General features: G+C 39.5%; 1 protein-coding gene across 5 annotated transcripts in view; it reads left to right on the plus strand.

Annotated features, from left to right (window-relative positions):
• The window catches only part of drp2 (dystrophin related protein 2), a 140,451-nt gene that overhangs the window by 70,113 nt on the left and 48,561 nt on the right, over nucleotides 1-21,777 (plus strand). For 4 of the 5 annotated variants that reach the window (XM_019278409.2, XM_027280264.1, XM_027280266.1 and 1 more), the window contains exon 3: nucleotides 6,727-6,901. In XM_019278409.2, the coding sequence (XP_019133954.1) occupies nucleotides 6,855-6,901 (47 nt within the window). In that variant the 5' untranslated portion in view covers nucleotides 6,727-6,854. Of the gene's footprint in view, nucleotides 1-2,459; nucleotides 2,666-6,726; nucleotides 6,902-21,777 lie in introns of those variants that run through there. The other variant, XM_027280261.1, reaches the window with a different exon arrangement.

Below are 21,777 nucleotides of genomic sequence, written 5' to 3' on the forward strand. Positions count from 1 at the left end.
AATTCTCTCAGTATCTGCGTGTCTCTGTGCATGCCTACTATTCAATACACTATATTCAAGAATGCCTATGTGAATATGTGTGTGGTTGCGTGTGTGTGTGTGTGTGCGCTGTGTCATTGGAGCTCCTCCAGTCCCTCCAGCAGTGTGTGACGGTTGCAGCTGTGAGGGGAAGCTCAGCTCGCTCATCCTGCATCAGCAGCAGAGAGGGACTGGGAGCTGGAGGGTGTGTGTATGTGTGTTGCTCCTTTGCCTTCTAACTGGTGGCTGTTGAGGGACCATGGGACAGCAGGAAAGAGCAGCAGGGAGGCAGTGGTCCAACCTCCACTAACCTCCAACCGGCACAAAGCCAAGAGGTTGCTACTGAAACAAGCCACACACATACAAACACACATCAATATGCATTCACACACACTCACAGAAGTACACTTACTCTGACTCATATTCACACGCTATTTAACAGCAGGCCTCCTGGACACTGACACTCTCTGAGTCATTGTCGGCTTGGCACTTATTTCTTGAAGTTAAATCAGTGTTCGGCACATTCAGCGAAGCTGAGTACAGGGCGTCCGTATCAGTGCTCGCCAGTTCTGTTGGACAGTGCATAATGGTTTTATCACTTCTGTTAAGTGTTGTAATTGTGGGTGTAAAAGCATTACAAATCGTTGTTGGCGTTATCCTGCTGACAGAAGGATGTGTTCGCAATTACTGTACGGAATTAGTTCCATTTCAGTAAAATCACTCCATCTGTCACAGCTGATGTATATTTTAATATGAACGTCTAATCTCTGCAAAGAAAATGTCCCTGAGGAAAAACTTTATGACCCCTTTGGTCAGGCCTTCAGCTCACCCCAAATGAGTTTCTTTACTCTTTAAAAAAAATAAATTTATTACCCCCCTGCCCCCCCAGCATGTTTTACAGCTGCTGTTGTGAACTAGTAAACTTCCTGTCTCTATTCTGTAAATCGCTGTCTCCTGTTACTAATTATCTAGATCAGTTCCCAATTTGGAGCTTGAGACCCCCTGAGGGATCTCAAGATAAATGTGAAGGTATCACAAAATGATTAAAGAAATAAAAAGAGAAGTATATTTCTGTTTCACAAGTTTTTTTTCTACTTTTTTTTCCTCTGAGATACTGGAGACTTCTCTATGCCTCCAAAAAAAGAAAAAAAATCGAAAAGAAGCAATCTAAAAAAAGCAAACATTCCTCACAACTCAAGCAAAACCACAACCTGTGAACATTGGCTGCAAACAGACATTTGCTTTAGTTTAAGGGGTTATAAGTAAAAAGAAGCACTGACTCACCGAGATGGATAGTTTTCAGTCTGTTCTGAACTTGACAGATTGCATTTTCATAATATGCATTATTCACAGGATAAACTTGATTTGGAAACACTGCCTTCATGTCGGGCAGACTGATTCATGAAGAATGTAATCCTCCCTTTAAAGCCTCTGAGGTCCTATCATACTTTGCTGAAAGTCGATGTTGAATATTAATTGCAAATCAAGTGTTTTAGACTGTGAACTACACTACATTGTCAAGACATAACGCATCTCAAGACACTTCCTGGTTAGATAACGGTTAAATAAATAAAATAAACATACAAACATACTGACACTATCACGACTGAGATCAGCTGTGGGTAGGCTATTCACGCAAAGATATGTTTAGAGCTAAATGCTAACAGCATGCTGATATGCTCATAAAGGCAATGCTAACATGCTGATGTTTACCAGCCTATTCATTTAGCACGTTAGCATGCCAACATTTACTAATTAACACTAAACACTATGTACCCTACGGCTGATGCTGACGGGATGTTATAAACAAAAGTAGTTCAGAACTAACAGTGTTGGTCTAGATGAAAACTCATTTAATGGCAATCCATCAAATAGTTGTCAACACTGATTACAAAAATGTACTTTACTAGAGGAGAGGTCAGCGTTCATCAACAGGATTCATCCTCTTTGTAACATCAAGTTTTGTACAAAATATAATGGCAGTCCATCTAATGGCTTTTGAGATATTTCAGTCTTGACATGGACTAAAGTAGTGGACTGATTGACAGTCCGACATTGCTCTTTCCAGTGTGGCTAAAAAATCCAAATTGACCTTGTGCTCATTATTAATTATGTGTACTGTGGGGTTAATGCTGTAGGAATGCAAGCCTCTGCTCTAGCAATACTTTTTTTCCCCTCTCTCTCTGAATCGCGACTGTTCCAGGACCATTAGTACAGGTTTTTTGTGCACTGATCAGAGTGTGTGTGTGTGTGTATGTGTGTGTGGGTTGAGGGATATGAGGCAGATGGCCTTTTCTTCTCATTGGTCTTGGGGAGTTGGCACAATGTAGGTGTGAGCAGGAATGTACAAGGACAGAGAAGTCTTTGACCGAGGAAGAAGTTTCTGCTTATTAGTTCACGCATCTCTCCCCATGCCTGTGTCTGTCCCCCCCTCCAAACCCTCTCTCTCCTTACCTCCATGTCTCTCACTGTTTTTCTCCATTTCTTTTGTCCTTCTCTGCATGCCCAACTTATCTCGGCATTCTCTGGCAAGCCAATCACCAGACAGGGTAAATAATGTCAACACTCAGTTACCCTTATTGACAGCTTCAACAACGTGAGCCTGAGAGTGAAAATCGAAACTGCACAGCAAGGCTGCACTATTAAGGTAGGCACTGCACATTGTGAAAGAATTGCATTTATCTGCAGAGCCCCAGTAATGAGAGTAAATCCTAGCTATCCTGTTGCTTCTCAGGGATATCTTGGCTACAGTCTTGATTTATTCAGATTAATATCTATGTGTATAAATGGTGTAGTGGCACAGTGGCTTTGATCCTCTGAGGTTCTGTCTACACTGTTGAAAGTCTTTTCTCTTTTGCTTTGAAATCCAAAAAGTCCAGTCAAGCTTTGTATGCTATATTTTATCATCTTCAGCTTCTTTAATTTGAAATTCATGTTGTTTGGAAAATGTGGCCTTGGCTCAAGTGGTCAAAGAAGAAGAAGAAGAAGAAGAAAAAAAGTGAACAAAAAGCAGATTCTTTCTGCACTGTTCACATAATTGGGCAATTTGAGAAAAAGTGTGAAGCCATGATTTCTCTAGAAAACAGTCATGGAGGTGAGAGCTGTAGCCATAGCAGCAAAATGAATATTGTCTGTGTCACTTTGTGGCATGTCAGTGAAATCTCTGCTGGTTTTCCAGCATCTTTGGAAAACAAGCAGTGCACACGCTCGACTGAACAACGGCACATCAGATCAAGGCCGTAAATAATGCACGTTCAAAGCTTGACTCATGTTTTTGAAGTTTAAAGCTGGAGACAGTTCCACCTAATGTCTTCCACTGTGTGCTGATACATGCCGACATGATGCAAATGTGATAATAGAGACCTTTACACGACATGATTTCCCTATTATGATTACAGTCAAAATAAGAACTCATTTTCTTCTTGAAATATTTTAAACAAGCGTATAAATACATAATGTACCTTTCGGTGCAATGATTTATGAGTTAATGTCTTAATGTGAAACTCTGCTAGTAGCTATCTGAGAAAAAGTTGAAAGATTCAAGGTCGCAGACAGGGCTGTCTGTCACTCAGTTCACTCTTCACTCCAGAAACAAACCTCTCTTAGAGCTATCTTTCAGGGCTATTCCCTTGGTGTTAGCAGTGGTGTGGTTGATGGTTGTCATTGTTCAACTCCATTTCACATCTTGAAGAGGCAGCTTTCCAAAGCAAACAAACAGTCACGCTGCCATCCTGCTCTTGAACTTCATTGTGTCATGTGGAGCCTCCCCTGCCTCGTTTGCATTCACTTCCATGTTTTATTCACAAACACAGCAGTGAGTGAAGTGAATCAAATCTGTTCACAGAAGATAAAAGTGTTTGTTATTATTTTTTGAGGTGTTTGAGTGCAAGTTAAGGAGCTTGATGCTCTAACAGCATTCACAGTCACATATGAGCTCTGATTACCAGCGAAGGAGACAGTGAGAGCAGGAGAGAGTGGGAGGCATGTGCAGGGTATTGCTGATTCATAGAACACTCACCTACACTAACAGGAACTGTCTGAGGAAGAAAAGGGAGGGAAAGAAGAGAGGAAATAACGGGAGACAGGAGTGGGAAAGAGATGGTGATGATTCATGTGAAATAGCGAAGAGGAAAAAGAAACATCCGGCTAATCTTAGGTGGTCTGAGGAACAAACTACAAAGTAAGAGAGGAGATATGTACATAAGACGAAGAAGAGGAGGAGGATTAAGGTAAAGAATGGGGATGAGTACACTGTGAGTTTCGCCGACTGGGGAGTTGTTCACTCAAATGTTGACACTGCAACAAAAGTTCTTTCATCACTTCAGGCTCAATTTGTTATAGACAAACCACCTGAGCTCCAGAGAGAAGTACTCAAAAGAAAGTCTGAGTTGCACACGTTAACCCTTTATTGGTTCCTTTTGGCACTAACATCTCAAGAGTACTGTGTGAACCTCGAAATAATCAATAGATAATGGCAGTTTTATTTGTGTACTGATACTGCTTTTGGTGGCTTCCTGATTAAACATTAAGTCTACAAAACATCAGAAATGGTGAAAAAATCATCAACCCCTGTTTCCCGGAGTCCAAGGTGACATCGTCAAATGTCCAAACCAACAGTCCAGAAACAACAGAAGATTTTTTTTATCTTAAATTAACATTAAAAAGCGAAAAGCTTGTATTAAAAAATATCAACAAACAGTTTATTTCCTAATCATTTCGGCTCTAATAACACACAAATAGATTAAACTGAAAAGTACCTGATAATAAAAATGTACAAATATACAATACCATAAAGCAACAATTATATCAATTGGTATTTTTATATTATCATAAGTCAGTCATTTAACTTTTTATCTGTAATAATTTGTATCATTCTGTCCATTAAACAGGAAACATGTTAAGAGTTATTTTTCTGCCACTAACTTGCTACCTGGAAAGGTCTGAGTCTGAAAACTGCAGTGCACCCTTGGAATTTATTTGGATCTAATGAGTTCCAGAGAAGACTCAAGCAGGCCGAGTAAAGAAAAACTAATTTTTCTATCTGATATCACATCTGTGTGTGTGTGTGTTGTGCAGTGAATAGTTAAGCTTGTGTTTTGATGTCGCTTTGTGTGTGTGTGTTGCCGTAAATGGATGACTGACTGCTGCTCTAAAAGTCAGAGGTTGAGACCTCCAGCAGGGAAGAATCGGACCGACAAGTTTGGAAAAAAAATAAAGATGTGATAAGAGCTTTCAGACCAAACACAGGGGATGATGTGTGTTAGTGTGTATGTGTGTGTTTTCAGCCTGAAGGTGTTAGCTGAGAGGCCCAGCTGCTGCTGAGGTAAAGGTTGGGAAATGAACAGAAAAGACAGAAAGTCTCTGACAGCCCAGTGACCAAATACAAGATTTAGGATGACCTGTAACCTGGAAAAGCTTCTTCTACCCTGAACTGTGTGTGTGTGTGTGTGTATGTGTGTGTGTGTGTGTGTGTGTGTGTGTGTGTGTGTGTGTGTGTGTGTGTGTGTGTGTGTGCGCGCGCGCATAGGCATCCTCCCTGATACCTCTTTCTAGCTCCATCAGGGGGATTGCACCTCTTCAAGTCTAGCCTCACTCACCCTCACTCTAAAAGTCAGTGTGTGAAAAAGAGGCTGTGTTTGTTTGTTTGAGTTTAATGGAATGGAATAACAGGATAAAACCGCTGGTGTCTCATGAATCAGGGTTTTTGTCCTACACATGGGACAAAGTTATTTGTTGACTTTTTGTATGTGTTTCACTTTAGGTCTGTGCATAGTTGCATTGTCCACTTGTATTGTGTTCTTGAACAAGTTCTAGAAGTATCTGTTTGCTGATTTCGTAAATATATATTAAAAGAAAACATGTTCACCCTCGTTACAGATTTTTCCCATTTGGGGAAGAAGAAACAAGTTACGTATCATCATGTATTATCACCCATATTATCACCTTTATTATGTCTCAGGTTGACATTGAAGACTTATTGATAAAGGGTTGGTTGGAAAAATTGGTGTGGTCTACTGAAAACACACTATACCATTCATGTTACAAAGTAATCTACCAATTCACATGTATTTGATTGGCCAATACAGTGTCTTGACTACGAGGGGTGGAAGTAACAAGTGAACTGTGAATTGAGAAAAATGGAAATGGAAAGTACACGTGAAGAAAATGGAATGATAAATTATCTAGTAACTTCATTTGAAGTCGATGTGATTAAAACAGAGCCGTGTTTCATTTCCCCATCTTAGCATTTGAGGAAAGTGGCCTCAAGTGTAGGAGTCACAAAAAGTGATTTTTAGGAATTAATAATGGAAGTGATGAAATATATGTGAGTTGAAAAATAGTGACAAATTGCCAGTTGATTTGATGAACTTGATTTGACCGCTGGGATCACCAAAACTAGAAAGGTTTTAATCACTCCCACATTGACTTTATATCCAACCATCCGTTATTATTATCATTATTCTTATTAAGTATTGCTTTCACTGCTTATGCTCATCAGGGCTATCCTTATCCCAGCTGAAAATGAGCGAGAGGCTGGGTATACCCTGGACAAGTCACCAGTTCATCACAGGGCTGATACTTAACCATAACAGTCATAAACACTCATTTATAGACAATTTAGAGTCACCAATTAACCTATTAATGTCTTTGGACTGTGTGATTTTTTGACTCTAATTTTCTGCCGTTTCTTTCCTTTGTGTGCCTTAGCTGCGGGGCGGCCCTCGTGGCCAGGATGCCACTGTGTGCCATGCCAGTCCACAGTGGACGGTGAGGGGCAGGAGGAGGGGACCGAGTGCAGGAGACTGAGAGGAGGCGGCTCTCACCAAACAGGAGAAATGAACCTCTGCTGGAACGAGATCAAACGCAAATCCCACAACATCCGGTAAGAGCACATTCATGGTGGTGTTTACTTTAACAGTCTGGAGGAATGGATGTTTTCAGAGCCAAGATGCTTATTGTATCTGAGAGAAGGAAGTGGATGCATTTAGAAAACTTAAGTAAGACCATTTGTTCTGCTGCAACAAAAGCTGTAAACTGCAGATTGCATTTCTAGCTACAAGTTGTTTGTCTTTTAAAAGGAATAAAAATGCTGATTTCTTTGACTTTGTAATGATACAGGTAATTTTTTTTCCTCAAGGAAACATCTGATCTGTTTCAGCTTTGCACAGTTTGTTAGCCAGCTTTTAGCCATCACTGTCACAGTTTACTGAGCGGTTCGCTGAACACTTATTAAGGCAAAGAATTTCTAACCCACTTTCTGCAAGTGTCACTAGCCACTGTTTGCACACCCGGCTGGCAGAGACTCTTAATGAAACTAATGAAAACATTTTTTAGGTGAGTCTGATGGCTTTTGGTTTAATTAAGGTTATAATTTTATACAGACTCTTAATTGCCAGGAAATTAATTTCTAATTCTAATTGAATAATAAGTGAGAGTTGCACTTTTAATTACTCTGGCAGCTGCCCTTTTGTGCTTGTATATGTGAGGAAACATAATGCTAAGATGTGAGTGCAGCCAGTCTGCCTAATGATGTCTAATGTCTATATACACTGTCTGTGTCTTTGTTTGCTTTCCATTTTCTTCCAGTGATTCGTCTTGTTGCCATTCACAGTCAGGCAATTAAAAAAGTATTGTCTAATAAGTTGCTGTCACACAATAATGCATATTTCAGAACCCCTTCCAGTTAGCAGTTTAATTATTGATATCACATGGGTTAATAATACCATTGCACAAGTTACACTTGAGAGGCTTTCCAGTGCAAAACAATTAGAGGGTGTTCATGTTACTGTTTGATGCTTAATTGGAAACTGTCCAGGCTTGCCACATCATTTCTGTTTCTTCAATTCAAATGGCATCCCATTTAGACAATCGGCCCCTTAATTGCTTACTTGACCCTAATGTGTCTTGGAAGAGGGAGGGGAAGGTTAAGAAAGGATAGTTGTGAAATTGGTTAAGACAGTTTCCCCTGCAGTCCTGTGTAATGAGATCACGGTGGATGTTTATACCCGAGCTGCACTCTGACTTCATCAGGGAGAGAGAGGAATGTGAGGGATATAGGAAGGAGTCGATGGAAGGATAGATAGAGAGAGAACAGACAGCTGGTATTAAATCATCACAGAAGAGAGATGGGATGCAGGGAAATGGGAGGGGCAGAGAGAAAGAACAATATGAGAATGAATGAATGAGAAAGAGCTTGACTGAAAAGCTGTCTAACCTTGAGGGTGAGTGCTGTCCAGAGGAAACGTCTGACTGCGTTTAATGCCAGCGGCTGGACAAGTGCAGGCGACTGGCTTTATAATGGCCTGTCTGGCATTGATTGACAGGTGGCTGAGGCTCTTTTCCAATAAAAGTCATGGCTGCTTCCTTCTAGCCTTTAAACTCTCGTACATTATAGTAGACCGTGCCTTGACTGAAATGAATTGAAACTTCCTCTGTCGTATTTTGGCACTCCTTTTGTTAACAAGGCTAAGAGTCTGAAGTTGTGCTAATGGTTTTGTAAGGCTACTTAGGACCCCAGGAACAGTAGCTACTGTACAATACAGCAGGATCCAAATAAACAAACTTAGGCACAGTAGTGCTTTGAGCTTAGTGCTAACATCAGACAATGCTGACATGCATGTTAGGAATAATGCTAACTATTTAGTGTGTTAGCATTCTAACATTTGGTAGTTAGCACCATTGACAATATAAAGAACAGACGTCGTATCCATGACGTCACCTGTAGGTTTCTGAAGAGCCGTTTTAAAGAGTGTGATGGCTCTGGCTGCCGCCATTTTGGCAGTCCTGCCTCTTCCGCCTCGTGGCTACTCTAAAAATCTGCAAAGATGTGGATCGTCAGTGGAGTTGAGGCAGGCCGAATGACAACTGGATTCTCAAACAAGCCCCCTGTAATGGCACCCAGTGTCAATCAAAGTGGACACACTGCATAACTCCAAGCCTTCATATAATTTGAATAGGTGAATTAAACAGAAATTCAAACTCAGTACAGTTATCACAAACTGAGAAATTATATATAGAAACCAAAATAGTTTTTTGCATTAGGCTGTAAACATGTTTATTTCTGCTGTGACAGAATTGGACATTTCAACATTGGGGCTTATTCAGATTGACTCTTTCTGTACCCAGCCTCGAATGGCCATTTGTGGAACTGCAGTTTTTGGTACTTTAACATTGGCTTCACTTCACAGCAATGGAGGTTGCCACCTCGTTAATACTACTGTAAACACAGTGTTGCCACTGATGGGAATATCATTTGTTATTTGACCTGATGGTGTTGCTAGATGAAAACTGAATGTATTCTGAGGGAAACATGAATGGTGAATTCATCTGAGAACCATGAATGTTTGCACCTCAGTTTTGTACCAATTTGTCGGGTAGATACTAGACGAATGAAAACTTTAACCTGTTGGTAGTTCTGAAAGAAAAATCCTCACCCAAGTCTGTAGAACTCCTCAACTGGGAACCATGAATACCTGTTCAGAATGTCAAGGCAATCCAAGACGATTTTTCAGTATAGACCAGTGTTTGACTGTCTGAGAATAACGTGGCTAGAAGAAACAGTTTTACAAAATGTGATGATGTTGTGAAAGCACCTGCATGCTTTGATTTCTGAAAACATAAAATATGGAGCAAATAGTGCCCAAAATGCCTTTTCCAAATGTTTACAGATGGCAGTGGCAGGGGGAATTTATCAATGCGACACAGTGTAGCTCAGCTAATTGGACTCAGCCCTGATAACAGAAGGTTAGGGGTTTGATCACTTTTTTGGCATGTTGTACTGAAAGCATGCAAAATCATTAAATCATTATACTGTGAGCCAGAAAACACACACTTGCCAGCTGCATAGCATGTGTTATTGACTACAAAACAGTGCTTTGATGCCACTGGCATAAAATGTAGACATGCTGCTCTTATTGCTTTGTACTATATCAAGTTGTGGTTTAATGTCTTATGCTGGATTGAGATAATAACCAAACAAGTGGACCACAACATTGTATTGCACTGTGTCTATGACAATCACCACTGAATGATTATGAATATATATAAAAGAGACATTTATTACTGCGAGCATATTGCTGAGGCTGTTTACCCATCTGTAACTACTGTGCGAGAAATTATAGCATGAGTGTGTGGGAGGTTTTATTGAATTTGCTATGCTATTTTACTCATTGGAAACAGTGTGTTAGAGGGTGGATGAGTTACTTTTTTGATGATTGTGTAATTCACATTTGTATCCGTTCGCTTGGACTGTGCATGCCTTTTTAACACATTTGAGAAAGGAGAAAATGAAACTTTAGACAACTTCCTCCAGTCTTTTCTTTTCTGCTGAGCTAAGTTCTTCTCTCACCTAACTCTTGGCAAGAAAGTGAATGAGCATATTTTCTAACTAGTTCTTTGAGATCATCTAAAGTCGATGTTCTCATCAGTGTGTTTCTGTAACTCTTCTTCCGGTCGGTTAGTCTTAGCGGTGTGATCAAGGCATACTTCCACTGAGACCAGCTGTACTGCATCCTATTCTTATACACACACACAGCTTGATGCTGAATCATCACAAATCTCCCCCAGTGTGCTGTTAACATAGACTACTTACTCAGTTATAGGTATGGCTTCTCCAAATAGATTGGACTTCTAGCATAGCTTACACTGTCAACCATACTAGTGACAATATGAGGCATTGTTGGGATTTTGGGCTGTGCCGCATAGTAAGGTGCCCACTGTTTTGCACTGCAGGGAATGCCCACCGGGGTTGGTGTGGGTGTCTCGTTGGCATGTTATGAATTTATTTGCCGCATGGCTCAGATAACTGCAGAGAGCCAGCCGCCCACGCTCAGCGTCTGTCTGAGGGCATGGGGAGACCTCTGAGTCTGTTTTTGTCATTACCACAATGTTCCTATTCACTAGTATAGCTATCTCTTGATATTGTTATCACTCAATGTCTCTTTTATTCCCATTCAGTCACTGCTCTTCCTTCTGTTATCGTCTTCTCTGCTATTGCTATATTTCTTCCAACTCTTCAACTCTATTCTTCTCCCCATCCCCCTTCTCTCGCTAGCACCTCCTACAGACGGCCCAGGTATAGTGCAATGCCCTTTGGATGTTATGTGCTCCACTTTTCCTACATCACCCATGGCAAGTTACAGTACAATGCCTGCAAGACTTATTGAGCTCCAGTTACATGTTAATGGTAATTCTATTGTTCGAGGTCAGGGGTGAAAACCTAGTGCTGCTGGAGGGTTTAGCGACGACATGGCAGGTGTGTGTGGGACTCAGCCATTAATCATTCAGTCGCTTGAAGGAATGGATTTTGCTCTCACTGCTGAGAGATTTGGTGGAAAGGAAAAAAATGCAGCATTTTTTTTCCAGGATGCTATGTACATATCTGCTCAGTGTTACTCTATCATACTGGTGGATATCAGTTTGTGCTGCTAGGCTAAGGTTTGGATTTTACATGATTTTTCTAAGGCGTCTAAGGCGTCTAAGGCGTCTAAGGCGCGAACCCCATTCTGTTTTCCTTGAAAGACTGCTTTTGACGTCATTGTGTGGTGCACTGGGTAAAGGCTGGTAAATCAGGTAATAAAGATTTAATGAAGAAGGAATTACAGCTTTGAAATTTGTGGGACAGACACCATATCTGTTGGCAGAGCCGCCAAAAACAAACTTTGAAACACTGTAAAGATAAAACAAACCAACCTGGAATTAGGAGCCCCATGAATAATTTGATGAATTACAACATGAGTGTGTGTAGAGCTTGAAATTAAGAGTGAAGTTGCGAGGAAAGTGCTGAAATGTGCCTACTCAACTGGTGCAGAATAAATCAGAGGTGGTCTTACACAGATTGGAGACAATGTTGGACTTTTTGAACTGCTACAGTGTCTGTCTGACTAGCAGAAAAAGGTAATCAGGTTCACACTGTACCCAGGAACACTGAATGGTTTATATGGAGCAAATCAAATCCCCGAAGGAGTGAAAACATTCCTTGCTGTTGGAGTTGCAAGAACAATGAGATCTCCAGTCCTGGAGACATGCTTTGTACATTAGCTCTGTTTACTTGAAAACCTGCAAACCAAGCCATGCATGGAGGTCAAAGGAGGACAAGTTAAAAGCCCCGGTCAATATGTTATTTTGATTTGCATGTTTTACTGCTGTGACTACAAATGCTGATATAAACTGATATTTAACAGCAACATGAAACAGCAACTTGGATTTCGTTGTTGTCTGGTGCAAGGTAAGGTATTAAAATCCTGTCAATCCATGTTTGAGCAAAAGCAGGTTCCAGTGTTGTTGTTTTGATTTTTAGGATTAAAAATTGCATCTTTATACTTGTCAGTATGCCTGCACATGCGCCTACACACAGAAGGATTCTGTTGCTGCATACATAAATACAACAATCACTCTTCTCTGATCTTGTGCTGCTAAATTAATCATGCATTTTGCAAATGTAGATCAGAAGAGTCAGAACGCTTCTCTTTCCCCACTGTTGACTTACTTAAACACTACTTCCACCTGTGAGTCAGTGAAACACCTGCGGCCTGAAGTTTCTGTTTCCGAAAATGAAATGTTTTCGCCCGTTCAAAAAAATACTCAGTGAAATGATGATTATGATGACTGTAGGCAAATATGGCCAATCCTGGAGATAATGAGTTCACATTAATTTGTGTACTTCATATTTATCTTAAAGGTTTTTCTATATCGAATAAAAGAAACTAATTAGTGATAGTTTGAGCCTGTGCTATTGATTTTTCGCTTATGATGGTCTGTTGCTTATGAAGGCAATGATTTAGCTTTTGGCCGGCAGCAAAATCAACTTTGCAAAGGTCTTTCTTTAGCTGTTTCCCTCAACCCCTCTGTATTCAGGGACGTTTTCTGATGAAAACACTCCATGGTAAAAAGATTATATAAGCACTGAAAATTATCGCATATCTTAATATAACAAGGGCTTGCAACACAGTGACCTCAAAATCAGGCACACATTTTCCACACTGACTTCTGTGCTAATTAATTCCTAATTAACTAACTTAACTCTGCGAAAGAACAAAACAGACATACAGTGTAAGATTCAGGCAAACAGTCAAAGCAAAGAATAGCTACTGAGTAACATGACTGTACAAGGCCAAAGAAAAACAAAATAATGTGCTCATTAACAGAGAAAGAAATGAATAAATACTTCTAGAGGGAAAGAGGGGGAAATTATAACTGAATATGTTGACATCATCTATCATGTTGAATAGGAACTTGGCAGTCTTTATTATTGTAATAATTTATAAGACTAATATAAGCAGCAGTGGCAACAACAACAATACAAGTAATAAGGATAATTAATTTTTTCTTTGTTTGGTTGAGAGGTACCGCAGAGTACTTCACAGTAAGAGATGGTGGCTTGAGCCACTACAGCTGCCGCTAAGCTCTGTAGGTTGCCACGGTACGGCTCTCCGGTGTACTGAGATTTGAGAGTGAAAAGCCAAAAAACAAACAAAACAATAAAAAGATTAGCACTTTCTGTCTCAATCCCCCAAACCCCCTGTTTGTCTCTGGAATACTGATCTTGAAAATCTCTTCAGTAAGTTAATTAAGGTAGTTTGAATGTTGTTGGTAAATATCTGAATAATAAAAAACCCTTAGTTTGCTGCTGTTCTAAAACAAGCTGGTAATTGAATATTGTGTGATGAGGATGCAAACAAGCTCCTAACACATTGTCTATTGCTACGAAAATGCCAATGAATACATTTGTCAAATAAATATCTAATTTGCCAAGCAAACCTGTTTTATGCTGTGGAGACACGATTGGTAAGGTAAGCACAAAAACAACATGATCAGTAATCATGTCACATTACTTCCTCCTGATGGATCTGATGGACAAGAGTCTTCAGGACTGATAATTATTCAGGCATTGCAACTATGTCCATTGAGAGCAGGTCCAGCATAAGGCTTTCTCATCGTCCATCATTTTGACAGACAGGGTTGTAAAAATTCCTTCATAATCTCTTTTTACCTGTCATTTTTATTTTTAATAAGACAGATAAGGAAGATTTTAATAAGACAGATGGCATATATTTAATAACAATACATTTTTATAACCTCCTTGGTGTCACTTGCACTCCTCTGTAACATTAGCTGCTGCTTGCTGATAGAGATCAGTATTATTCACTTGTTCTTCATTTGTTTTCTTAAGAAACTTTGGACTCAGTGCTATTTTACAGTAGCTGGGCTATGTAGCTTTATAGCCTGCTACTGTAATTAATGGCCAAAACCAGCTGACAATGGGGTCATGCAAGTGAGATTAAAGACAAGGCATCAAGACCGTAACTATTTAATATGCACATTTGCCAACAACTAGACATGATAGTATCCTCCAGATAGTCAGCATATGGTTATTGACAGTGCTGCATTTGAATTAGTTAATACATGGACCTCAGTGTTAATCTGTTACAATGACAGAATATTTAGTTAACGTGATACCTGGGCAGGTCCACCCGTTACACACAACTGAAGACAAGAAGTTCCTGTTCTCTGCATGCCTTAAGCAATGTGGTATTTTTTATTATAGAGTCTGATAGATTAATAACATGAGACGTGCTGAATTGGTACAATAATTCTACACACATTCTCTGAAACATAAAAATGCTGATCTACATGGCCATGAATGTAAACATGTCAACACAATCACTCACACATCCAATAAATAGGAATACTGATCCAGATGGAAAATGTCTACGCTTAGACAAAACACAAACAAACCTGAACAAAACTATCACTGTTTTATTGGCTCTTACAGACGCATATTAAATATTAAGAGGAGTGGGAGTGTCTCATGACCATTTCAGCAGTGTCTTTAGTGCTTTGTATTTCTCAGTTATTTATTTATACCACCTCTACACCTCTTACACTTCCTCTTCTATCTACTGGGCTAACAACACACTGCATTTATGTTACATTATCAGCCCCTATCAACCCCCAGTGTGGCTAATCGTGGCTGTGAACACAGCATTTGCATTTGACAGAACAATTTCGACAGAACAATTTCGACGGACAAGATTCAGCCATGTCTCTACAGGACAGAGTGGATTGTCTGATGCAGGCACATAGTGAATGAGTGTTCCCTGCAACAGATGAGCCATTTTAACCAGACTCACAATAGCATGTCTGTGTTCATACTACAGTATATAAGTAAGAATTTCTCTACTCTCATATAAGCAATTTTATATCTGCAGATGGTTTCTTAAGCAGAATATTCTGTGGAAGAGTGCATGATTCACCAAGACTCTTGTGAATGCGGGATAATTATAACAGTGAGTCACTTTGATACAGAAGACGAGCTTCTTCTTATTAACAACATTTCATTTCTGTTCTCATTCATTTTTTTTTTTTTCCAATGACCGCGTCATAATCAGACTGCAATGGGGAAAAACTTTTTTTTTTCTGGAACTTGAAAGTGAATGGTGTCTTTTAAATAGCAGTACAGAAACTCGGTCAGTGTTAGATAATTAGCCTCGTCTGACTCCATCACAGTATTAGCAGTAGTAGCTATTTTCAGACCAGCCACAAGCAAACACACAGTGTGCCGTCTGTGTGTGATTTAACATCCCATGATTTTCTTTTTATGTTTACAATTATTTATTTTATGTATTTATTTATGTATGTGTTTGGATTAGTCTTATTTTGTACATGTACATGTTGTAATATGAAGCTACAACCATGCAAAGCCGGCTTTTTGCAGCTGTAAAGAATTTGTGACGGTAGTGTATTACCTGTGGGCATCAGCTGCTGTAAATCTTCAAATGTCGACAGTATTTCCAGTCATTGGAAACAGCCCCAGTGGCTGGTCTGCTCTTGTTACTCATCGAATGTGTTTCCCACAAATCTCAGTAAGATGTCTGTTGGAAGAGACGCTTTAGGCAAGGCATCAGTAAAACGCCTCCACCACGAGAGAGGTCCCTGAATGCATCACACGCAACACTCTCTACCCCTACAGTGTAGAAATTTAAAAAGGGAACCAGAAAGAATGAGAAACCCAGGAAAGGCTGGCGAACATGAACATGCTGTTTGCATTTTACAGCCATAATGCCACATGATTTATTAATAGTGAAGTTAAAGTCTTTTAGCTACCTGCCATTTGAGACCACCAGCGGAGGGAGCAGCCTTGCAATATGGGCTACGTAAACTTTGTGCAACATGCTCAGGTCAGGTAGGGCAGCAGCTCTATGTGACATTGATTGAGTTTCTGGGGTCTTATGTTGACTTTTCATTACACTGGGATACATTTGGTGTACTGTACTGTGATCAGAGCATGTGATTCCATACCATGTATGGAGGCACACATGTTTGTAGTTTGTGGTTCTCCCAACACGTATTGAATAAATATCGACAATGTCAATAAAAAAGTCAATAAGTCAAAGGTCAAGGCAAAAGGTGTGTATGTTTTTGTTACAATGCCCTAAATCTACAATCTTATTGTAGATTTATCATTACCAAATGAATTGCAGTACAAAAAAGCCAAACTAGGTCATTTAGGTCATTTGTCTCCAGTACAAGAACACAAAACAAATCTAAAGGATTTTTTGGGAAAAAAAATTATAAGCATGTACCTCAAAAATCCAGTATCGGTTCAGCTATAGTTTGAATATGGGAAGCATTTAGGAATATCAAAACCCTTTCTGGACCTGGGTGAATTGTACTTGCCTACATCATTTCTGTGCAGTTACACAGCAACAAAAATCATCCATCACTATAACCCCGCTAGTAACATTTTTGGATTGTGAACAAGAATATAGAAATAATTATAATGATAGAAGAATAACAACATTTAAGGTCAGCTTCTTTTCCAGGGTGAAAGAGGAGCACTCATTTTTTACTGTCTGACAGGTTGTTGTGTACTTACTCTGGTCAGGGATCATTTGGCTTCACCTGGCCAAACATTGTATCCATCTTCAATTCATATGTCAAAACAGACAAACAGTCTGGTAAACCACCAGACCTTGCTTAGTGGGTTTGGAGGGTGGGTGGAGAATCAAACTCTGGTTTGGACGCAAACACACAAACAAAGTGAAGAAATTAACCAAGTCAGCATTTTCTTTAGCTTCTTCACAATAAAAGCTCTCCAGTGTGTTGCAAGTGGAAAGCTTTAAATGTGAAGCATCAACAGGAAGAGTTTCATTTACATTACATTTACTGTAGTGTGACACAGCAAAGGAAATCACAAATCAGTTTGGCTGGATTGAGTGGAGCAGACTTCTTCACACCTTTTCTGGCTCTTTGCCCAAAGTGATGGACTGAGGAATTCAGTGATTCACTGCTGCTTTGAACTGAGAGTTGTCCATTGGCTTGTAAAGATGCCCTCTGGCCATTTCTCTTTTGTGGTGTTTTTTTTTTTTTTTCAGTTTTTCTTATGATCTTAACATTTCCCCAATCTTAAAAGTCCGGTGTGTAATATGCAGAAATGGAATATACCATTTAATAACAACATTTTCATTTGGGTATAATCACCAGAAAGCAACAATTGTTGTGTTTTTGTTACCTATGAATGAGCCCTTTATGGCAGCACCATCATTGTAGTCCAGTTATGGTTCTAGACCTTTATTGGTTCTAGACTGGACCTTTTTAATCAAATTATTTAGTTGTCTAAACAAAGCTTTTCTGTTAAATGATCCAATATTTTGATTATTTCTGCTAAAATTGGTTAGCATTAGAATTTTACATGGATTTCATATTGTGTATTAAGAGTTTCTGTGTATTTTCTCACTATGGTGACACAATGCAACCACTATGCAACTCAGCACAGACAAGCCTTGCTCTACTTCTTTCTTCTTCAATGAAGTCTTCCCAAAGTCAGTGCCCAAAGCGGAACTTCATCTTAACAAACCAGCGAAGAGTGACAACAAACAGAGTAAAAATGCTGCATCTCAATTTACTTTGATTCAAGACTTTCACAGCGTGGCATCCCTTGATATTTTGAAGAAAAATACACATATACACACCTTTTTGAATATATACCCTTTCAACTAAATGCAGTGCTGCTCTGTCAATGTGGCCCATCACACACCCTCGCACTTTTTCCTCTCGCAGAATCTCTGCATTTGAAAAGGAGACAGAGAGAAGGAAGAAAGGAGATAGGAATGGGGCTGTGCTCAAAGCTTCTCTGGGCCCTGAGGCAACACACTAGCTAGCTCCTCTCTCCAAAAACAGCAGAAACATTGCTGCTATCTCCTATGCATTAATTAATCATCGAAGTGAGCACTAAGCCTCACTCTGTAATCGCTCTGACTGATTTGGGAGTTGGATTTCTGTTTGACCGTGTTATTTACTTTGGACGTTAACTGTCAAGAAATGTGGATGATTGAACAGTAATTAGCATGCAACAGAGTTTTCCAACTGTGAGAACGTTGAGTTACACTGAATACAAAAGGTCCAAGGTCTGTTTAGGATGTAAATTCAGATTTACATCCTAAACATTGTGATTAGGATTCTTATCCACAACAGTGTTGGGCTAGTAACAGCTCAGTGTCATTCTCAAGGACACGCTGATGCTGATTGGTACTGTTGCAGCATAAATCTGTGTATTCACATTCATAATAAAGACTGGTCTCCCTGAAGTTTGGCTTCATATTTTATCTCTTTTGAATCCTTTGCTTGAAGCTAATCAAAAAAAATTAAACAGTCTACGATCTTTACCCATGACATTACCTGTTTATTTTGACAACATTTATCAGTTTAGACCATTTCATCATGTGTTCCTCAGTGAAAGAGGCTGTTTCTTTTATTTTTTTTTATTGTTGAATATGTCCAATGTCAAGGTCCTATTTCTCACAGCATCTATTAGCCCATTTTTACTGATTGTTGCTGTCTGCTGGTTGTTATTTAGCAGCTTGAGATGGGACACACACACACATCTATAAATAGACCCAACAAATGCACTTTATGGTCCCATAAACTGAGCAACCAGATTGTGTTTGATGTGTTTTTATAAGCAGAAATGATTATGATAATGTGTAACCTGATTTGTTTTATCAAAAGGTTTTAGGGAGCGTGATTTGATATGGCATACACGTATGGTATGATAACCTGCAGTATAACATCATAGGGAAAATAAAACATCATTATCTTCAGCCTTAATATGAAAAATATGTTCTCGGGGAGGCACAGAAGATTAAAAGTCTAAGTCTTAATTCAGAAACAGTCCTCTGAGGAAATGAAGACTGGCTAAAACGAAAATGAAAGCTTGCATCAAGTTAATTTGTGTAATGTGAAAGGTGTTCATAATGATGCACTCACAGATAATGTCCGCCTGATTCTTTCTGCTCTATGGACCGTTTTAGCATCTTTCAGCTCATTATTTTTTGTTTCTGACCTGGAACAGCTGGTGGGAAAACTTTGAATGCAACCTACAACAGAAAATAATAGCGGAAATAGTTTAGACCAACAGAGAGATAAAAAAGTACAATATTCACTATTCACTAGATGGTCAAAAACACAACTTCAAATGATGGTTAAGGTTGTTAAATGTTCACCGGATTTATACAGAGACAAATGTTTGCTAACTAATTCACAACTTTATAAGGCGGTAAGGTCAGTGTTGTGTTTACAGATTCCTGCTCTGGCTCAAAATGGCCAAAATCAACATTTCTGGACACATACACACAACACACACACACTCAAAATCCCTAGCATCTCCTATTCTAATGCAGCAGCACTTGGCCTATAAATAGCACTTAAATTGAGATCATGATATTTCCACTGGAGATATAATAGCATCAGTCAGCCTTTCATATTGGCCTGGCCTTTCTACTACAGCAGGGTGAGAGTCGTTCTTGGCAGCAGCCGCCATATGACGATGATACCATTACGGCACAGGCAGTGCTCTATTTGTCTCACCTTTTTGTGTGTGTAATGGAAGTAGCAGTGATGGGTGATTGTAGTGTGAGCTGTTTTCTGTATGAGTGTGAGAATCAAAGGTTTCCTCTGTGGTTTAAAGCATTTTAAAACTTCAAAAATCCAGGGTCATCTTTTGATGGATGACCTCACTTAGACCTCTGTGAGGCCAAGATTTGCTGTGATTTCAATCAGAAACCTCTGTCCATTCACACACTGTGTACTGTATGTGTGTGTTGCATTTTATTGTGCATTCACACCTGTTATGGACTCTGTCTGTTCCACACGGGCTGCAGAAAAAAACAGTTCCTCTCTGATTCAATTACCACAGCAAGCTGAGCTGGAGGGGCAACAAGAGGCTAGGGGACAGCATGGTCTGCTTCACACAAGTTTCGTGACACAGGGTTGAACATAGAGGCCTATCAATTCTGAAATGCACTTACAAGCTTGATTTCACCTTTCTGTCTTTTTCCCCTTAACGTCTCAGAGCTTTTCACACATGCCATACTGCAACCGACACCCCTGAAGTGACACCTCATCCCTCATGTGTCAGAAGTCATCTGTCCCAAATTCAGTTAGCAGGAAATTGCCTAACAGTTATCACTAACATGAAATAGCCAGTGTTGGCACACTAACGGTCCAAAGTGAGATAATGGTTGAGCATTTTCTTGGGTTCCTTATTTAGCGGTGCATATGTTAATATCTTCGTCATTGTTATTTGCTTATTTGACTACATGCAGTCTTTGAAATCTTAACGTGTTTCTCTGACTTCGCTTATGCTTTCATTTGAATATCAGTCCAATTACATTTTTTCCAGTGCTCTCTCCCTCCTTAGTTGTAATAATTGACACTTAGACTGTCAGTTCTCTGTGTGACTCTTGCTCTCGCACCCACTCATCATGTCTGATGTGACAGTGCTGGCAAATTGTGATGTGCAGGAATAATGATATTTGAGTGCTGGGTTTCTGGTGTGTAATTGAAACACCGGGACGCTTTCATCCCCTCCACCCTACCCCTTTCATGCCAGCTGTGCCACTGATACAAGAGCAGTGGTTCCCTCAGACATCTCTCACGCTGCTGGCAGGTGGCAAGCAGATAGATTGTTCCTGTTATTTGTTCCTGATTTACTGCAAGAAACCTGCTGCAACACTAACCTATGACTTTGTGTTTCTCACCTTGTCTTACACGTGCCATGATATGTCTTCTTGTTTTACTGTAACCTTTGCACTGTGATTGAACACTGTTGCTTGTAGATATACTATATAGATTCCTGTATTAAGAGGACATACAACACACAGTTAATCAGCTTTACCTGCATTAGTTTGCTTACCGTCAACCTTTTTGCACATATATTGTATGTAATAATGTATATATTACAGGCAGCAGCGATAACGATGGCAGATTTACTCAAAATGCTTTGCATGGTTTTGACACAACAATGCTTCCGTGAATTCAGACGGAGCAAGAGAACAATAGAAGCAGCTTCTCATTTCTAGTTCATCGCAGCTGAAAAGGCAGCTGTTGCAGGCAGACTTTATCAGCTGAACATTACATTAGCTCATTATAAGTTGTTTGTAATTCCTGTCTTTGACCAGTTTTCAAACAAGAACCCTACAAAAGGTCTTTAATGGCTACATACATGATAAACCCTAAAAGACTAAAGCTAAAATTACGTATACCATCCTCCTTAGTTGAAGATCCATATAAAAGACATAATAATGAAACATCATTGTTCTTGTTTAGCCGTTCAGTTTAGCAAGCAAAGCAGATTATAAATGTATTTATCTGGATACAGTTACTAAGCTATGATTGGATAATCGCTGTACAGGGGATGGATTTAACATACAGTAATTATAACAGTGCCTTTAAGTAAATAAATGATTTATTCATTATCAT

This window comes from Larimichthys crocea, chromosome I (assembly GCF_000972845.2).
Source record: "Larimichthys crocea isolate SSNF chromosome I, L_crocea_2.0, whole genome shotgun sequence".
Taxonomy (NCBI): Eukaryota; Metazoa; Chordata; class Actinopteri; family Sciaenidae; genus Larimichthys; species Larimichthys crocea.